Source organism: Lithobates pipiens, unplaced genomic scaffold (genome assembly GCF_037356315.1).
Source record: "Lithobates pipiens isolate NorthernLeopardFrog02 unplaced genomic scaffold, aLitPip1_a1.2 Scaffold_23, whole genome shotgun sequence".
Taxonomy (NCBI): Eukaryota; Metazoa; Chordata; class Amphibia; order Anura; family Ranidae; genus Lithobates; species Lithobates pipiens.
In genome coordinates this window covers 51,846,370-51,862,846 of record NW_027507785.1, presented here as the reverse complement: position 1 = coordinate 51,862,846, position 16,477 = coordinate 51,846,370, and the positions used below count along the sequence as shown (strand labels likewise).

General features: G+C 42.8%; 1 protein-coding gene across 1 annotated transcript in view; it reads right to left on the bottom strand.

The window, feature by feature from the left end:
• Positions 1-16,477, bottom strand: part of PLXND1 (plexin D1) — a gene marked incomplete in the record, with an annotated part of 185,350 nt that overhangs the window by 21,855 nt on the left and 147,018 nt on the right. The window contains 4 exon segments of the mRNA XM_077451599.1: positions 459-493; positions 1,078-1,141; positions 5,006-5,109; positions 6,433-6,589. Coding sequence (XP_077307725.1) covers positions 459-493; positions 1,078-1,141; positions 5,006-5,109; positions 6,433-6,589 — 360 coding nt within the window.

Sequence of the window (16,477 nt, the reverse complement as noted above, 5' to 3'; positions counted from 1 at the left end):
CTGAAAAATAATAGCTAAGGGGAAGGGCTATGAAGAAGTTAAAGCAGAACTTCACTCTCTCGATCTACATTGACTATTCTGGATCCTTATGCTGCTAGCATTAGTAAATAGATAGTAAGGTAGATCATATTTACTACTTTTTTTTCACATTTATTTCATTTATTCCTAGTTTCAATGCCTAGGCAAATGATGACATGCATCCCAGGAGTCTTCAGGAGAGGAGGGACTTTCTCAGCTAAACACATCGAGTCCGCGGGACCCGCGGTCGGACTCATGGAGCTCGCGGCGGGGACGCACGCTCCTGCTATGCAAGCCTCGCGAGATCACGACACAATAACGTGATTTCGCGCAGCGGAGCCGTCCTGCCGCAGTAAAACTGCGGCGGCTGGTCCGCAAGCGGTTAAAACATTTTCCTGCTCAGAATTTATCAAAAAGAGAAAATATTATAAATAACTCACCAGATGGAAGTACTTGTCGGTGTCCAGGTCTTTCACTAAAACAAAAACAAAAAACAAAAAAGACAAAAAAGCCTTTAGGATAAAACAAATAAAACAAGAACAAATAAAAGAAAGCCTACTCGGGTACTCTTCATTTTACAACATTCACTGCAGCCAGATTCAGCAGGTTTTTCACAAGGCTCCTGGACAGACATGACTGTGCGCTGCATCAGCACTGGGAACCTGAGTACACACACCTGAGTACACACCGGCTGCCTTGTCACAGGTCCGCAGTCAGGGCCAGTCAGATGATTGATTCAGCATGCTGCAGAGAAGGACCCTTGCTGGAAGCAGTGGTCTCTCTGCAGAGGTGCAAAACACCCCCCCCCCCCCCCATTCCCCCCAGCTAAGTCCGACCTTTAACAACCTTTAACCTTTAACTCTGCAATCAGCAACGTTCATGCCCACTGTGGTCTGGAAAGCTCTAACTTTGACTCAGCAGGAAAGGGGGGGGGGGGGTGACCTCTGCGGAGAGACTGCTGCCTCCACACTGAGAACAAGGGCCCTTCCTTGCAGCATGCTGGCAGGGAACAGGCTTTTCTACTCAAGTTTTTTTATGTTGATGTAAATCTCAGCTCACCTCGGCCCAATGTGTTATCTCTCTGATCCTTCAAGCTCATGGCCAACGAAGCTCCCTCACGGACCTGTTAGACAGGAAAATAAATGTCAGACCGACAAAATACTGCACACTGTGGGTTCATCTTTTACAGTTCAGTGATTCCAAGTTACCAGTGAATGCAATCAATGAGCTACTAATACCGTCCAGCAAGTACTGCAACTGTGCCAATGTAGAAAAGCTCACTCAGTTATCTGTGAAATCCACTGCGAAAAGAATCCAGACAGCACCCACACAGGGTCACTGGGAGTGTACTTCCTAAAGCCTGTGCCGGGTAGTTACCTCCCCCTTCCTATATCACCAATCACCTTCACACTGCCACAGCTCAATCTGTTAGACAGGTTACATTTGTTAATTAATTTTCAGAATTAGTTTTGTTTATCTAATTCTATTTTATTGCTTTATTTTCTATTCTATTTTAGTCTGTTCTTTTATTTTCTGTTCTGTTTTAATCTATTCTTTTATTTTCTATTTTAGCCCTTTTTTTTCTATTCTATTATTTTCTATTCCGTTTTACTCTATTATTTTCTATTCTGTTTCACTCTATTATTTTCTATTCTGTTTTACTCTATTATATTCTATTCTGTTTTACTATATTATATTCTATTTTACTTCATTATATTATAGTCTTTATTTTCTATTCTATTCTATTATTTTACTTTTTTTTCTATTCTATTTTCAAATTAAATTTGAATTTCTGAAGAGAATAAAATAGAATAGAAAATAAAGTAAAAGAATAGAATAGAAAATAAAGAATATAATATAATATAATTCATTTTCAGAATTTGTTTTGTTTATCTAATTCTATTTTATTGCTTTATTTTCTATTCTATTTTAGTCTGTTCTTTTATTTTCTGTTCTGTTTTAATCTATTCTTTTATTTTTTATTCTAGCCCTTTTTTTTTTCTATTCTATTATTTTCTATTCCGTTTCACTCTATTATTTTCTATTCTGTTTTACTCTATTATATTCTATTCTGTTTTACTCTATTATATTATATTTTAATTCATTATATTATAGTCTTTATTTTCTATTCTATTCTATTATTTTACTTTATTTTCTATTCTATTTTCAAATTAAATTTGAATTTCTGAAGAGAATAAAATAGAATAGAAAATAAAGTAAAAGAATTGAATAGACTAGAGAATCAAAGAATAGAATATAAATAGAGTAAAACAGAACAGAATAGAAAAGAAAAGAAAAGAATATATAAAAAAAAAAGGGGGATAGGATAGAAAACAAAAGAATCGAGTAAAACAGAACAGAAAATAAAAGAACAGACTAAAATAGTATAAAAAATAAAGCAATAGAATAGAATAAAAAAAAAATAGAATTTAGACGAATCCAAAATAACAAATCCAAATTTTGGACGAGATTCAAATTGAATAGTTTTCAAATTAAATTCAAATTTCTGAAGAGAATAAAACTATTCAAATTTGAATCTCGTCCAAAATGGATTATAGCCCTTCTAGTGGCCATAATGAGGTATTTTCCACATTCAAACTGCAGAGAACATTCGATTTTTGCCCCTTTCCCACAGAACAAATTTACATGCAGTTTCAATGGATGAACAACTACCCTGTTTCCCCTAAAATAAGACCTAGCCTGATTGTCGGTGTTGGCTGCAATATAAGCCCTACCACCCAAATAAGCCCTACCCTGTTTCCTCAAAAATAAGCCCTACCCTGAAAAGAAGACCTACAAGGACTTTAACTAGGGCTTATTTGGGGGGTAGGGCTTTTATTGCAGCTATCACCGACAATCACACTAGGTCTTATTTTAGGGGAAACAGGGTATGTGAAATACGTTTTTATAAATACTCCCCCATGTGTAGTACACCGATTATTCTCAGACTTCTCCGATTAATAGGAGAATCTCCACACTGAATATACTGCATGCGCCCTTCTACCACAGTACTGATCCAATAGTAGAGTCTCTAAGCTCCGCATTATTCTTCTATGGATTGGGCAGTACACATCCGCCTATGGAAGCTCCGATGAGCGCCCGCGTTCCCTGCCTCTGTCTTTATGTTCTCTTAGAATAATCAAACTTGGAACACACAGAAAGCTCCAGATGTCAGTTATTAATATACGTTTTTTTCATTATAGACTTCTAAAAATATTATAAACAAGAATACATGAAGAACATGTGCTGCCGTTGTGGTTTTAGCTAAATATAAATTTATAAAAGAAAAACATTTTGCACTATACTAATTTAACAACTACAGACAGCACCATATATATATATATATATATATATATATATATATATACACATATACATATACATATATATATACACACACACACACATATATATATACCCCGTTTCCCCAAAAATAAGACCTAGCGTGATTGTCGGTGATGGCTGCCCTACCCCCCAAATAAGCCCTAGTTAAAGTCCTTATAGGTCTTATTTTCAGGGTGTAGGGTGGGGGGAAGCAGGGTAGGGCTGTGTATGACGTTGAGCGGTGTGAACACGGCAATTGAAATTAAAAATGTTATCGCTGTGTTCCCTGTGCTGCTCTGTGATCTGGACGGCTCTCCTGTTCCTCTCCTCCCCTGCACAGGCACGCTGCATGGTGGGCACGCGGCTGCACTGGTGGACACGCGGCTGCACTGGTGGACACGCGGCTGCACTGGTGGACACGCGGCTGCACTGGTGGACACGCGGCTGCACTGGTGGGCACGGATAAAGTTGTTAATATTTATAACTGAATTCTGCAAATTTAGGGGAGGGACGAGGCAGACTGGGGCAACTGCTGGCGAGTAGCCCTTGAGGCCTGGCTAGTAGCTCAGGACTTGAAATTTTGAGCCCTGTATATATATATATATATATATATATATATATATATATATATATATATATATATATATATATATATATATATATATACAGTGGTGTGAAAAAGTGTTTGCCCCCTTCCTCATTTCCTGTTCCTTTGCATGTTTGTCACACTTAAGTGTTTCGGAACATCAAACCAGTATACCACTATAACCACAGTTATAGTATGTTTTAACAAGGGGGGCAATCACTTTTTCACAGAGGGCCATGATGGTTTGGATTTTTTTTCACCTTTAATAATAAACACCTTCATTTACAAATTGCATTTTGTATTTACTTGTGTTGTCCTTGACTATTGTTTAAATTGGTTTGATGTTCCGAAACACTTAAGTGTGACAAACATGCAAAGGAACAGGAAATGAGGAAGGGGGCAAACACTTTTTCACACCACTGTATATATATATATATATATACACACACACACGCACATGCACATACACACATTGGGGGTTATTTATGAAAGGCAAGTGCACTTGGAAGTGCAGTCGCTCTAAATCTGAGGGGTAGATCTGAAATGAGGGGAAGCTCTGCTGATTTTATCATCCAATCATGTGCAAGCTAAAATGCTGTTTTTTATTTTCCTTTTATTTTCCTTGCATGTCCCCCTCGGATCTTCAGTGACTTTACATGCAGTGCAAAGTGGATTTTCCTTTAGTAAATAACCCCCAGTGTGTATATATATATATATATATACACATACACACACACACACACACACATATACACACACACACACATTATTATTATACAGGTTTTATATAGCGCCAACAGTTTCCGCAGCGCTTTACAACACGAGGGCAGACATTACAGTTACATTACAATTTGGTACAAGAGGAATCAGAGGGCCCAATCTAAGAGCTTACAATCTAAAAAGGAAATCTATTTATATATACACCTATACACACACACACACACACACACACACACACACACACACCCCGAGTAAAATAAGTATTGAACACGTCACCATTTTTTAGGTAAATATATTTCTCGGGGGTGAGTTACAAGCCAGCGTTGGTGTCAATATCATTACCAGCATTTCCGGTACCTGATAATGTGACAGCGTGTTCAGCTTCTTCCTTCCATCCTCCATGAGGGACGAATTATCCAGATCTCGTAGGATTAAGCGATCAGAATTGGAGGCAAACCATTCTGCGGAGGAAGAAGACATAAACATAAACGGCCAAAGATCCAGTTCATTGTTGGTAATTACCGCGCCTGCCTTCCGCACCTTCGAAGATTTGAATTTAAGCTGTTGTGAGTGGCCACCCTCAGCCAGGAAAAATAAATAAATAAATAAGGAGGCGTGGGTAAATCTCCCAACAGGGACATGGGAAGGAATATAAAACCCGACACAGGATCGAATCCTAAAATGAAACTTTTTTTCTTTGGACCTGAGCTTTAATTCAGATCAAATCTGTTAAAGTGTATCTAAACCCTCTAGAACAAAAATGTAATATGTTGCATCTTGCCCGTCCTGCTGGAGAGAAAGCCGGTGTGGTGGATGAATTACTTTTCTTTTTTTACTTTTACTTTCACCTGGTGATCCTGCCAGTATCATACTTACTGTTCAAGAATTACAACTCTCACTGGCATGAGCACAGGGTGTGCCAGGTGTGCCTGGACACACCCTAATCACTCCATGCCGCACAGATGCCCCCTTCTGCCGGCGCCCGACCTCCCTGCCTTCCCCCCCCCCCGCAGTGCTGCCTGCTTTCCTCCTCTCCTCTCCTCTCCCACCGGCTGCTGAGCCTTTATCAGCCCCTACCCTTTATCAAACCCTAACCTTTATCAACCCCTAACCTTTATCAGCCCTTACCCTTTATCAAGCCCTATGCCTACACTTTATCAGCCCTTACCCTTTATCAGCCCCTACCCTTTATCAGCCCCTACACTTTATCAGCCCTTACCCTTTATCAACCCCTATCCTTACACTTCATCAGCCCCTACCCTTTATCAACCCCTACCCTTTATCAACCCCTACTTATCAACCCCTACCCTTTATCAGCCCCTACCCTTTATCAGCCCCTACCCTTTATCAGCCTCTTCCTTTTCTGAATGAACACTTCGAGTGATTAGTACCGATCACTCATTGTGTTCATTCATAACTGAAGCCTAGTAAACTGTGTTTACTATGTCGCAGTTTGTGAATGAACAGGAAGCCTCTCAGCACAAAGTGCTTTCCATTCATTCACTGACTACTGCGGCTGAGGCTGCAGAGAAAGTGGCTGGGGAATCTCTTTCCTGACCTCTTTTCTCCTTCTCAAAAAAGTGAGACACCAGGGTGTATGTTTAGACCCCTGATATTTCACCAAAGCCCCCCAAATTTCTAAAAAAATTATAAAGAAATATAGTAAAAATATACAAAAAATAAAAAATAAATAAAAATAAATATTGACATGGTCCACTGACGCGTCTGTTGTCCACAGAGGACTGCTTGAGATAACCCCGTGTGGACAGTCCGGTGACACTTACCCAAATCCACATCCTCCACCTGAGGCCACTGAGAGAAGGGCAGGTTCTTGCAGAAAGCCTCCAGGATTTTCTCTTTGCACTGGCTGATGGTGTCGGTGTCCAACGCACGCACGCTGAGCGAGTCCATGCCGCAGCCCTGGAAGGACACGTTGAGGTTCTGCCAAGAGAGGTTGTGAGAGAGAATTAGCCGCGCCGACCCAGGGCAGAAAACACACAACACCAGAAAAGGAAATCCCCCAGACCGGGTGTCATCCATGGGCTTTCCTTTACTCCATGTGCTCTGTACAGACAAGTCGTCTCTTGACTACATATTCTAGGCAAGAACTGAGCAAGAACTCCTCTACTGACTTCTGATTGGCTGTCTCTGATGAACTGCTGAGGAGAAAGCCAAGCACCAGGCAGAAGGTGGGACACACAGGGAAAATAAGCAGGTGATTCTATCTGTTTCAAGAGACAACTTAGTTAACAAGTTGTCTCTTGACTACATTCAGCAATAACTCCTCAACTTATTTCTGATTGGCTGTCTCTGTTGAATTGCCGGAGAGAAAGACAAGCAGCAAGTAGAAGGAGGGGCACACACAGAATGTGACCTGCATCTGTTTCGAGAGACCACTTAGCTAGTAAGTTGTAGGCTGACTCTTGGCTACATTCAGCAAGAACTCCTCTACTGCTTTCTCTGCTGAACTTCAGGAGAGAAAGCCAAGCATCAGGCAGGTGGAAGGACACCCACGAAAAATAAGGAGCTCATTCACATCTGTTTCAGGAGACAACTTAGTTATTAAGTTGTCTCTTGACTACATATTCAAAGCAAGAACTGAGCAAGAACTCCGCTACTGACTTCTGATTGGCTGTCCCTGCGAACTGCTGGGGAGAAAGCCAAGCACCAGGCAGAAGGTGGGATCCATAGGGAAAATAAGCAGTGATTTCTATCTGTTTCAAGAGGCAACTTAGTAAGTCGTCTCTTGACTACATACAGCAAGGACTCTTCAGCTTATTTCTAATTGGCTGTTTTTGTTGAACTGCTAGCGAGAAGTAGAAGGCGACCTGCATCTGTTTCCAGAGACCACTTAGCTAGTAAGTTGTAGGTTGACTCTTGGCTACATTCAGCAAGAACTCCTCTACTGCTTTCTCTGCTGGAGGGAAAGCACACAGCAGATGGAAGGACAACCATGGAAAATAAGCAGCCGACTTACATCTGTTTTAAGAGACAACTTAGTAAGTTTGTAAGCTGTTGCCTGGCTGATTTTAGCTATAACTCCTACACTGCTTTCTGATTGGCTGCCTCTGATGAATTTATGGAGAGAAAGCCAAACAAGAGACAGTGTTTAGGTTGTCAGAGGGCAAAAGGGCACACAGGGGGGATAACAGCTGACTTGCATCAGTTTCAAGAGGCAACTCAGCTGTTCGTAAGACACCTGTTACAATTTAAAAGTGTTAATAATATTATAACGATCTCCAATTCTTTTGAGCATTTATTTGTAATTGTCAAAAAAAGTTGAGCCTATGAGGGAGATTTACTAAAACTGGGGCAAACAGCATTTGGTGCAGCCGTGCATGGTAACCAATCAGCTTCTAACTTCAGCTTGTTCCATTAAGCTTTGACAATAAAACCTGGAAGCTGATTGGTTAGTATGTACAGCTACACCAGTTTTAGTATACACCCCCCCCCCCCACTATGAACACAGTCACACATCTCACCCATAGGGAGCAATGCTACCCTCCAAACAGCAACTGACTTGCATCTGTTTCAAGAGGCAGCTCAGCTGTTAGTAAGACACAGTATTTTATCCTGACGTCTTATTTCTTACAGGGCCGTCATCAATAAAAAAAAAAAAAAAAAAAAAAAAAAAAACAGTTGACACTAAAAGTTGTGACTATGACTGCAGTAGCACGTCCCACCCACAGGGGGCAGTGCAAACATTTACTTGCAAAATCCCAACTACCACCCTTTTAAACTATAATTACTAAGCACAAGTGTATAATAATCCAGCCACAAAAAAAAGAAAAAAGAAAAAAAAGATGTATATATATATATATATATATATATATATATATATATATATATATATATATATATATATATATATATACACACACACACACACGTATGGCCATGCAGTGGTGCATCCCATCTCTCCAGGTGTCCCCCTCTGGCGGGGTATGTCCTCGGCTGGGTTTGTTTTATTTAGCATTATGAAGAGCTCATGTCTAATCAGACCTTAATGAGCTAAGTGGATTATTATGGGATATGACCGGCTGCCATCAGATAACATGGAGCCTGGCCAGATACCATCGCCCCTGACATCACATGGGGTCACTGGAGGAGAGGAGGTCACTGGAGGAGAGGGGTCACTGGAGGAGAAGGGGGTCACCGGAGGAGAAGGGGGGTCACCGGAGGGGAGGGGGTCACTAGAGAGGGGTCACCGGAGGAGAGGGGGTCACTGGAGGGAGGTCATGGGAGGAGAGGGGGTCACCGGAGGAGAGAGGACACCAGAAGAGAGGCGGTCCCTGGAAGAGAGGGGGTCACTGGAGGAGAGGGGTCACCGAAAGAGATGGGGTCACTGGAGGAGAGGGGGTCACCGGAGGAGAGGGGGTCACCATAGGAGAGGGGTAACCGGAGGAGAGAGGTAACCAGATGAGAGGGGTCACCGGAGGAGAGGGGGGTCATTGGAGGAAAGGGGTCACCGGAGGAGAGGAGGTCACCGGAGGAGAGGGGGGTCACTGGAGGAGAGGGGTCACTGGAGAGGGGCCACCGGAGAGGGGGGTCACTGGAGGAGAGGGGTCACCGGAGAGGGAGTCACTGAAGGAGAGGGGTCATCGGAGGAGAGGGGGTCACTGGAGGGGGTCATGGGAGGAGAGGGGGCCACCAGAGGAGAGGGGACACCAGAAGAGAGGCGGTCCCTGGAAGAGAGGGGGTCACTGGAGGAGGGGGGTCACCGGAGGAGAGGGGTCTCCGGGGGAGAGGGGGGTCACTGGAGGAGAGGGTTCAACGAAGGAGAGGAGGTCACACAGCACTGGCGCCCGGGATGAGATATTAGAAAACAAACATTATGATTTCATTGCACGGCGTCCCGCTCCTTCTCTGTGTATTTTACTTTTATGATCAGCCAACATAACATTAAATTCCACTTAGAAGGTAAAGCAATAATAATTATGATTTTCCTCTGCCGATGTATTACTGGGTTCCCACAGGTCATTGTGACGATCTCCGAGAGCCTCTAAACGTATCAACGCCAGAACTTGTTTTTTAGGGAGGTGCCGCAATCACGGGTCCCAGTTTGCCATGGTGTGGGCAGGCCGGCAACCTGCATTATAACAACCAATGACGCCTTAGGGTCAGGATATGCAGAACAGAGCAACGCGGGGCCAAAAAATGGCGCATGCAATGCCCAGCCACTGGTGTGAACAGGCTCTAACTGTCACTGTGCCATCCTTCTGAGATCCCAAACTGTCACTGTGCCATCATTCTGAGATCCATAACTGTCACTGTGTCATCAGTTAAAAATCTCAGAATGTCACTGTGCCATCATTCTGAGATCTCTGTCTCTGTATTAATATATTGAGATCTCTAACTGTCACTGTGTGATTGTTCTGAACCCTCCATCGCCATTGTTGTGTTTGGCACATCTGACACCCAGATTGCGGTCTGCCCCGCCCACAGAACACTTTGTAGTTTCTCCCTCTCAGTCATCGGATTAAAAATAAAATCTGACACATTGTCATCAAATTCTGCAATATAAATTAATATCAAATCCTCAAAAAAAAAAAAAAAAAACCCCGAATCCCACATCTCAGGGCTCTATTTATACAGCTGGCTGGGATCGGTCTGGGGCCACGCCCACCGGAGCCTTCAGATGGCGAGGATCACATGCTGTATATTACATCTGAACTTATGTTCGCTATTTATAGCACCGACATATGACAGAGAGGTGTACAGAGGACCTACATCTGCATCTTGGCTGAGGTTGTCTGGAGATGAACCATTTTATTATATTGTTGGGTGCCGCAGGGACATCAATTGTTGCCTTAAATCGCCAAAATATTTAGTGCCAGGACACGCCCCTTCCCTCCCCTAACAGCCCGGTTTATACTTTTTCAGAGTCCGCCCCCCTATCCATGCGTCCGGCCCCCTAATCTACATGTAGGACGCCGGATGGCATGGATTACAATGGGTTTTGTTTTTTTAAGCACATGATTATAGCCTGAGGCTCTAATAGGCTTAAAAAAAGGGTGGGCTCGGGGCGCAAAGCCCACCCAGTGTTGTGACAATGGCAAATAATATTCACTATTGTCACACTGATTCACCTCCTGGCCAATCAGGAAGTGGCTCTTAAAACCTGTTTCCTGACTGGCCCGAAAGGAGTAGCGATTTCTATTGGCCTGGGAGGAGGAGGAGGAGGGAGGAGATAGAGGGGCGCCATGAGAAGACGCAGGAGAAGCCTGCCCGTGCCATTGATGGGGTAAGTGCGGGTCCAACCGACCAGGAAGGGAGGGGGGTTTGTGCAGCTGACCGGGGATCGGCTGTGAGCGCCAATTTAGACTTCTGCACTGTGGTCATATTTGCGTTAACACAAGCATTTACACCGCTGCATGGCCCTGCACATTACATGCATCGCGGTGCCCTTTATTTTCAATGGTATCCCAACACACATGCTATGGAGCCCGCCGCAATGCACAGCAAAGCCCCATAGCAGACCGTATTGCAAATTTAGCGATATGTCTGATTTTTCAGAACACTTTGTTGCATCTGCAGGCCAATTTTTATTTATTTTTTCAATGGGCTACCCTACTGCAATGCATGTTAAAGCGCAAGTTACATGTGTCACTGCACTGTGGTGCTAATATGCTAAAAGACCCCCCCCCCAAACGAAAATTGGGTGTATATATATATATCCTGTGCTATTAAAATCGAAAGAATTCATTTTAAACAGAAAAGACAGCATTTGGCCACTAGGTGGAGCTATTATAGAAAATTTCTAGGATACTTAGCGCCACCTAGGGGCCTCATTTAGTATTTTCCATTTTAATTCAATGATTTACATTCAAACAGCATAGGATATAGCCTGTTTCCATTTTTCTTTTTATCCATTTTCACTGGACAAACATTTATGTGAATTCTTTATAAATCAACCACTAAGAGATATCCAGGTAGAATTTAAATTCATCCATACAGAACGAATGTACATTCACTTTTACTGAGTGAATAGCTATGGGAATTCCTTATTGATCAACGACTATGAGTCATTCAGTAAAGATTTAAATGTATTTGAAAATACACATTTGAGTGGCTGCAGTGGGTAGTATCACTACTCCTCTATCATACTAGTGGTTTAGGGTATGCAGTGCAATCTTGGCCAGATTGTAGGGGTAACAAGAGTAACTGTGTAGTAAGATAGTAGATTTATAAACTAGAATAAAGACAGTCATGGGGGGGACTTGGGACCAATGGAGGGCAGGGCCGGCCCTACCATGGGTCCCAGTGGATCCACTGAACCCAGGCAGCACTTTGAGAGGGGCAGCAAATTAAACCACGGCCGCATCTCCTTCTCTTTGATTTACCCAGCAAATTGATGACCGAGATTTTTTTTCCAACAGTTTTATGTTTCACGATGACAACTGCCCCCTGTGCCACTCCGCCTGCCCCTATACTACCCTAGCCCACCCCTATACTGCCCTAGCCTGTCTATATACTACCCTAGCCTGCCCCTACATTGCCTCAGCCTGTCCTTATACTACCATAGCTCTATATTCTACTATAACCTGCCCCTATACTGACCTAGCCTCTCCATATACTACCCTCGCCGGTCTATATACTGCCCTAGCCTGTCTATATACTACCCTAGCTCACCCCTATACTGCCCTAGCCTGTCTATATACTACCATAGCCTGTCTATATACTACCCTATCCTGCCCCTATATTGCCCTAGCCTGTCCATATACTACCCTTGCCTGTATATATACTAGCCTGTCTATATACTACTCTAGCCTGTCTATATACTAACCTAGCCTGCCCCTATACTGCCCTAGCCTGCCCCTATACTGCTCTAGCCTGTCTATATACTGCCCTAGCCTGTCTATATACTACCCTAGCCTGCCCCAATACTGCCTTGGCCTTTCCATATACTACCCTAGCCTGTCTATATACTGCCCTAGCCCACCCCTATATTGCCCTAGCCCACATATCATTGAACATAATGGTATGCCATATAATTTTGCATATAGACAAGGTGCTGTTTGTAAATCTGACTTCCTGATAAATTAAATTTTACTTTTAATTATCATGAAATTAAATAATGGATGTGGGGGCCTTTTGGTGGGCATGATTTTTTTTTTGGGAGGGGGCAGAATTTCATTCTTGGACCCGGGCAATGTCTTGGGCCAGCCCTGCTGGAGGGACAGCTGTGATCTATGCCAGAATGCTGCATGATCGTTTTTTTTTTCAGGAAAAGAGACACCCAGGTTTGCTTTCTGTACATTCTTTAAAGTTTATGTATTTCCACCTCCTTCACCAGCATTTGGCCACTAGATGGAGCTAAGTATTACAAATAAATCCTATGACACTTAGCTCCGTCTAGTGGCTGAATCCAGTATTTTCCATTTTAAATCCACGATTTACATTCTAACAACAAAGATCCTTGTAGCCAAAGGTTTTTAGCTCGATTTACAAAGAACATACATGCATTTTCACTAGGTGAATACTTTTGCCAATTCCTTATAAATTCAGTTAGAATTTAAATTTAAAAAATACACATTTTAGTGGTTGTAGTGGGTAGTATCACTACTCCTCTGTCATACTAGCAGCTGAGTGTATGCAATGTTCGTTTTTATAGGTTGAAGTCCAGCATAAGAGGGTAACTGTAGTTACATAGTAAATGTATTAGCCTAGAAGAGGGACAGTTATGGAAGAAGGATGGAGGGAAGAATTTGGGACCAGTTAAAGGGGCAGCTGTAATCTATGTAGGATACTGAGTGATCATTTTTGTTTTCAGGAAATGAGACCTCCTGCTTTGCTTTGTGTACATTCTTTAAAGTTTGTGTATGTCCACCCCCTTCCTGTATACCCCCCCTATCCAGAATTTGGCCACTAAATTGAGCTAATCATTACAGAACATTCCTATGATACTTAGCTCCATCTAGTGGCCGAATTTAGTATTTTCCATTTTAAATCAATTATATACATTTGAACAGCATGAGATATAGCCAAGTTACATTCGTTTTTTTGGCCTCATTCATACAGAATGAACGTACATTCACTTTCACTGAGTGAATAGCTATGTGAATACCTTGTTAATCAACGACTATTGGTCATTCAGTAAAGATTTAAATGTATTTGAAAATATAAATTTTGATCGGTTGCAGTGGGTAGTATCACTACTCCTTGGTCATACAAGTGGCCGAGCGTACGCAATCTTTTATCGGATAAACAGGACTAATTCCAGGAAAACAAATGTAACTGTGTAGCTAAATAGTAGATTTGTCAACCTAAAACATGGACAGTTATGGAGGAAGGATGAAGGGAGGAATTTGGGGCCAGTGGCGGGACAGCTGTGATCTATGCGGGGATGCTGCATGATCATTTGTTTTGAGGAAATTAGACATCCTGCTTTGCTTTCTGTACATTCTGTAAAGTTTGTGAATGTCCAACCAGCGGTGACGGATTCTTCTTCTCCTCTGCGGTAATGTCTACATAGGAAATTAATATTCCCCCCTCCCTCCAGCCATCGGTACCCCCCTCCCAGGGTATCCACAGCCATTAATCAAAGGGCTCCCAGGGACAGGCACTTCCACGAGTTCCCCCCAGAGAGAACCCGGGGGCTGCTGGGTTAAATATGGCCCCTGTCTGGGATATTTCAGTGAAGAAAACAATGTATTACTTCACTCATAAATCATGGCGACTCCTTCAGTGTTTTCTTTTCCTGCAAACGTCAGACATCTACGAGGCTCATTTTACCTGCCTGTCAGCCCTAGACGGACCAAGGTTGCCAACCGCCCAGGAATTCACAATCAGTCTGTAAGAAAATCTTACTCTTGTCCATAAAGTCCAGAAAAATGTCTTTAAAAGGCATTGTTATTTTTTTCCTGAATTCTGTGTAAAGCTCTCTTAAAGTCTTATGCGATTTTTGTGCTGTTTTTATAGTCCATATGTTAAAACTGAAGCTTAAGCTGCGTGTATGTTGCCTTTCCTGGTTCCTCTCTCACATGTTATTTACATTTTTTAGGGCTGTGGAAATGAAAGATTAATTCCTTGATTAATCGTTAATTTTCTTGATTGATCAAAATTCTTTTGATTGGTACACACCTCTCCGCCAGCTTCCGTCGGAGATCCGGCGAGGTCACGAAAGTCACCGGACTCCTCCCCCTCTTCCCCAAGTGCCTCCATCTGCTAACGAAGGGAAGGGGGGAGGAGTTTGGTGACATTGAAGTTCTGATTAAACGTAGCGCGTACGGGGAGGAGCTACACATGACGTCCCCCGCTGCTGCCCTACGGAGCTAACAAGATTGTTGGCTTTACATGCTGTGTTTTTATCATCTTTATGTGAGTAGTTTGTGTTTGAGCGCAAAAATGAAATCTTATACTTAAGTGGTGAGCACTTAGATCTTTTCTTTCTACCCATGACCTGGCGTCCTTGCTGAGATCTAAGGAGACGTGAGAGAAGTTTATGGTCCATGTTAACCCTTTTGATACCCGCTTGCATGACCACCTGTTTGCACAGGGGTCCATGCCATAAGGTGAGAGTGATTAGTTAGACCGGAGGTGGAGGGATTGTCACGCTACTGTGAAGAATTACTTACCTCAGTGCTACAGTTTGAATTTAAAACGTATTTGTGTGAACTGTGAAGTTAAGTCATGGATTGTGGAAACTAACTAGTGTTGGGTGATTGTATATAGTGTATATCACATTTACCACTGACTAATGCAGAGTTGCAATGCAAGGAGGTCAGCTTTGCTTGGTCCAGCTGCCCTCAAAAACCGAAAAATAAATTGGAAAGACCCAACACACCAAAATGACTATGAAGGTTCTCATTTATCCAGGTCATGGTATAGCCAGTAGCTGTTAGTCATATTCAACTCAAATGTTGAAGACATTTTATAGCTTCTCCGAGCCAAGCGAAGCAAAGAAGTGGCTTAGAGAGGCTACGAAAGGGCTCGGAAAAGCTACAAAGGAAGTTATGAAGAAGTGGCTTTTTAGAAGCTATTAAGAAGTTTCATAGTTAGTAAGGTTGAATAAAGACACCAGTCCATCCAGTTCAACCTGAGTGTCTACAATTGTCCCTATCCCTGTACATTACACACTCACATTGGTCCCTACCCTCAAGGAGCCCACAATCCACGGTCCCCATTCATATACTAGGGCCAATTTTGGACAGAAGCCAATTAACCTACCTGCATGTCTTTGGTTTGTGGGAGGAAACCGGAGTACCCGGCGGAAACCCACGCAGGCACAGGGAGAACATGCAAACTCCAGGCAGGTAGAGTCGTGGTTGGCATTTGAACCAGCGACCCTTCTTACTGCTAGGCGAGAGTGCTAACCACTACACCACTGTGCCACTCCAAGTGTCTTGGAGAAGCTACGAAGGAAGCTCTGAAGAAGTGGCTTGGAGAAGCTACGAAGAAAGACACAAAGGAGTGGCTTAGAGAAGCTACGAAGGCAGCCACAAAGAAGTGGCTTGGAGAAGCTACGAAGGAAGCCACGAAGAAGTGGCTTGGAGAAGCTACGAAGGAAGCCACAAAGAAGTGGCTTGGAGAGGCTACAAAGGAAGCTACAAAGATGTGGCTTAGATAATCTATGAAAGAAGCTACGAAGAAGTGGCTTGCAGAAGCTATGAAGGAAGCTATGAAGAAGTGGCTTGGAGAAGCTACAAAAGAAGTTATGAAGAAGTGGCTTGGAGAAGCTATGAAGGAAACTACAGAGAAGTGGCTGAAGAAGCTATGAAAGAACCTATGAAGAAGTGGCTTGAAGGCCTTTGCAGGAAGCTGCAAAGAGGTGGCTTGGACAAAGCTATCAAAGAAGCTATAAAGAAGAGACTTGGAGAAGCTATGAAA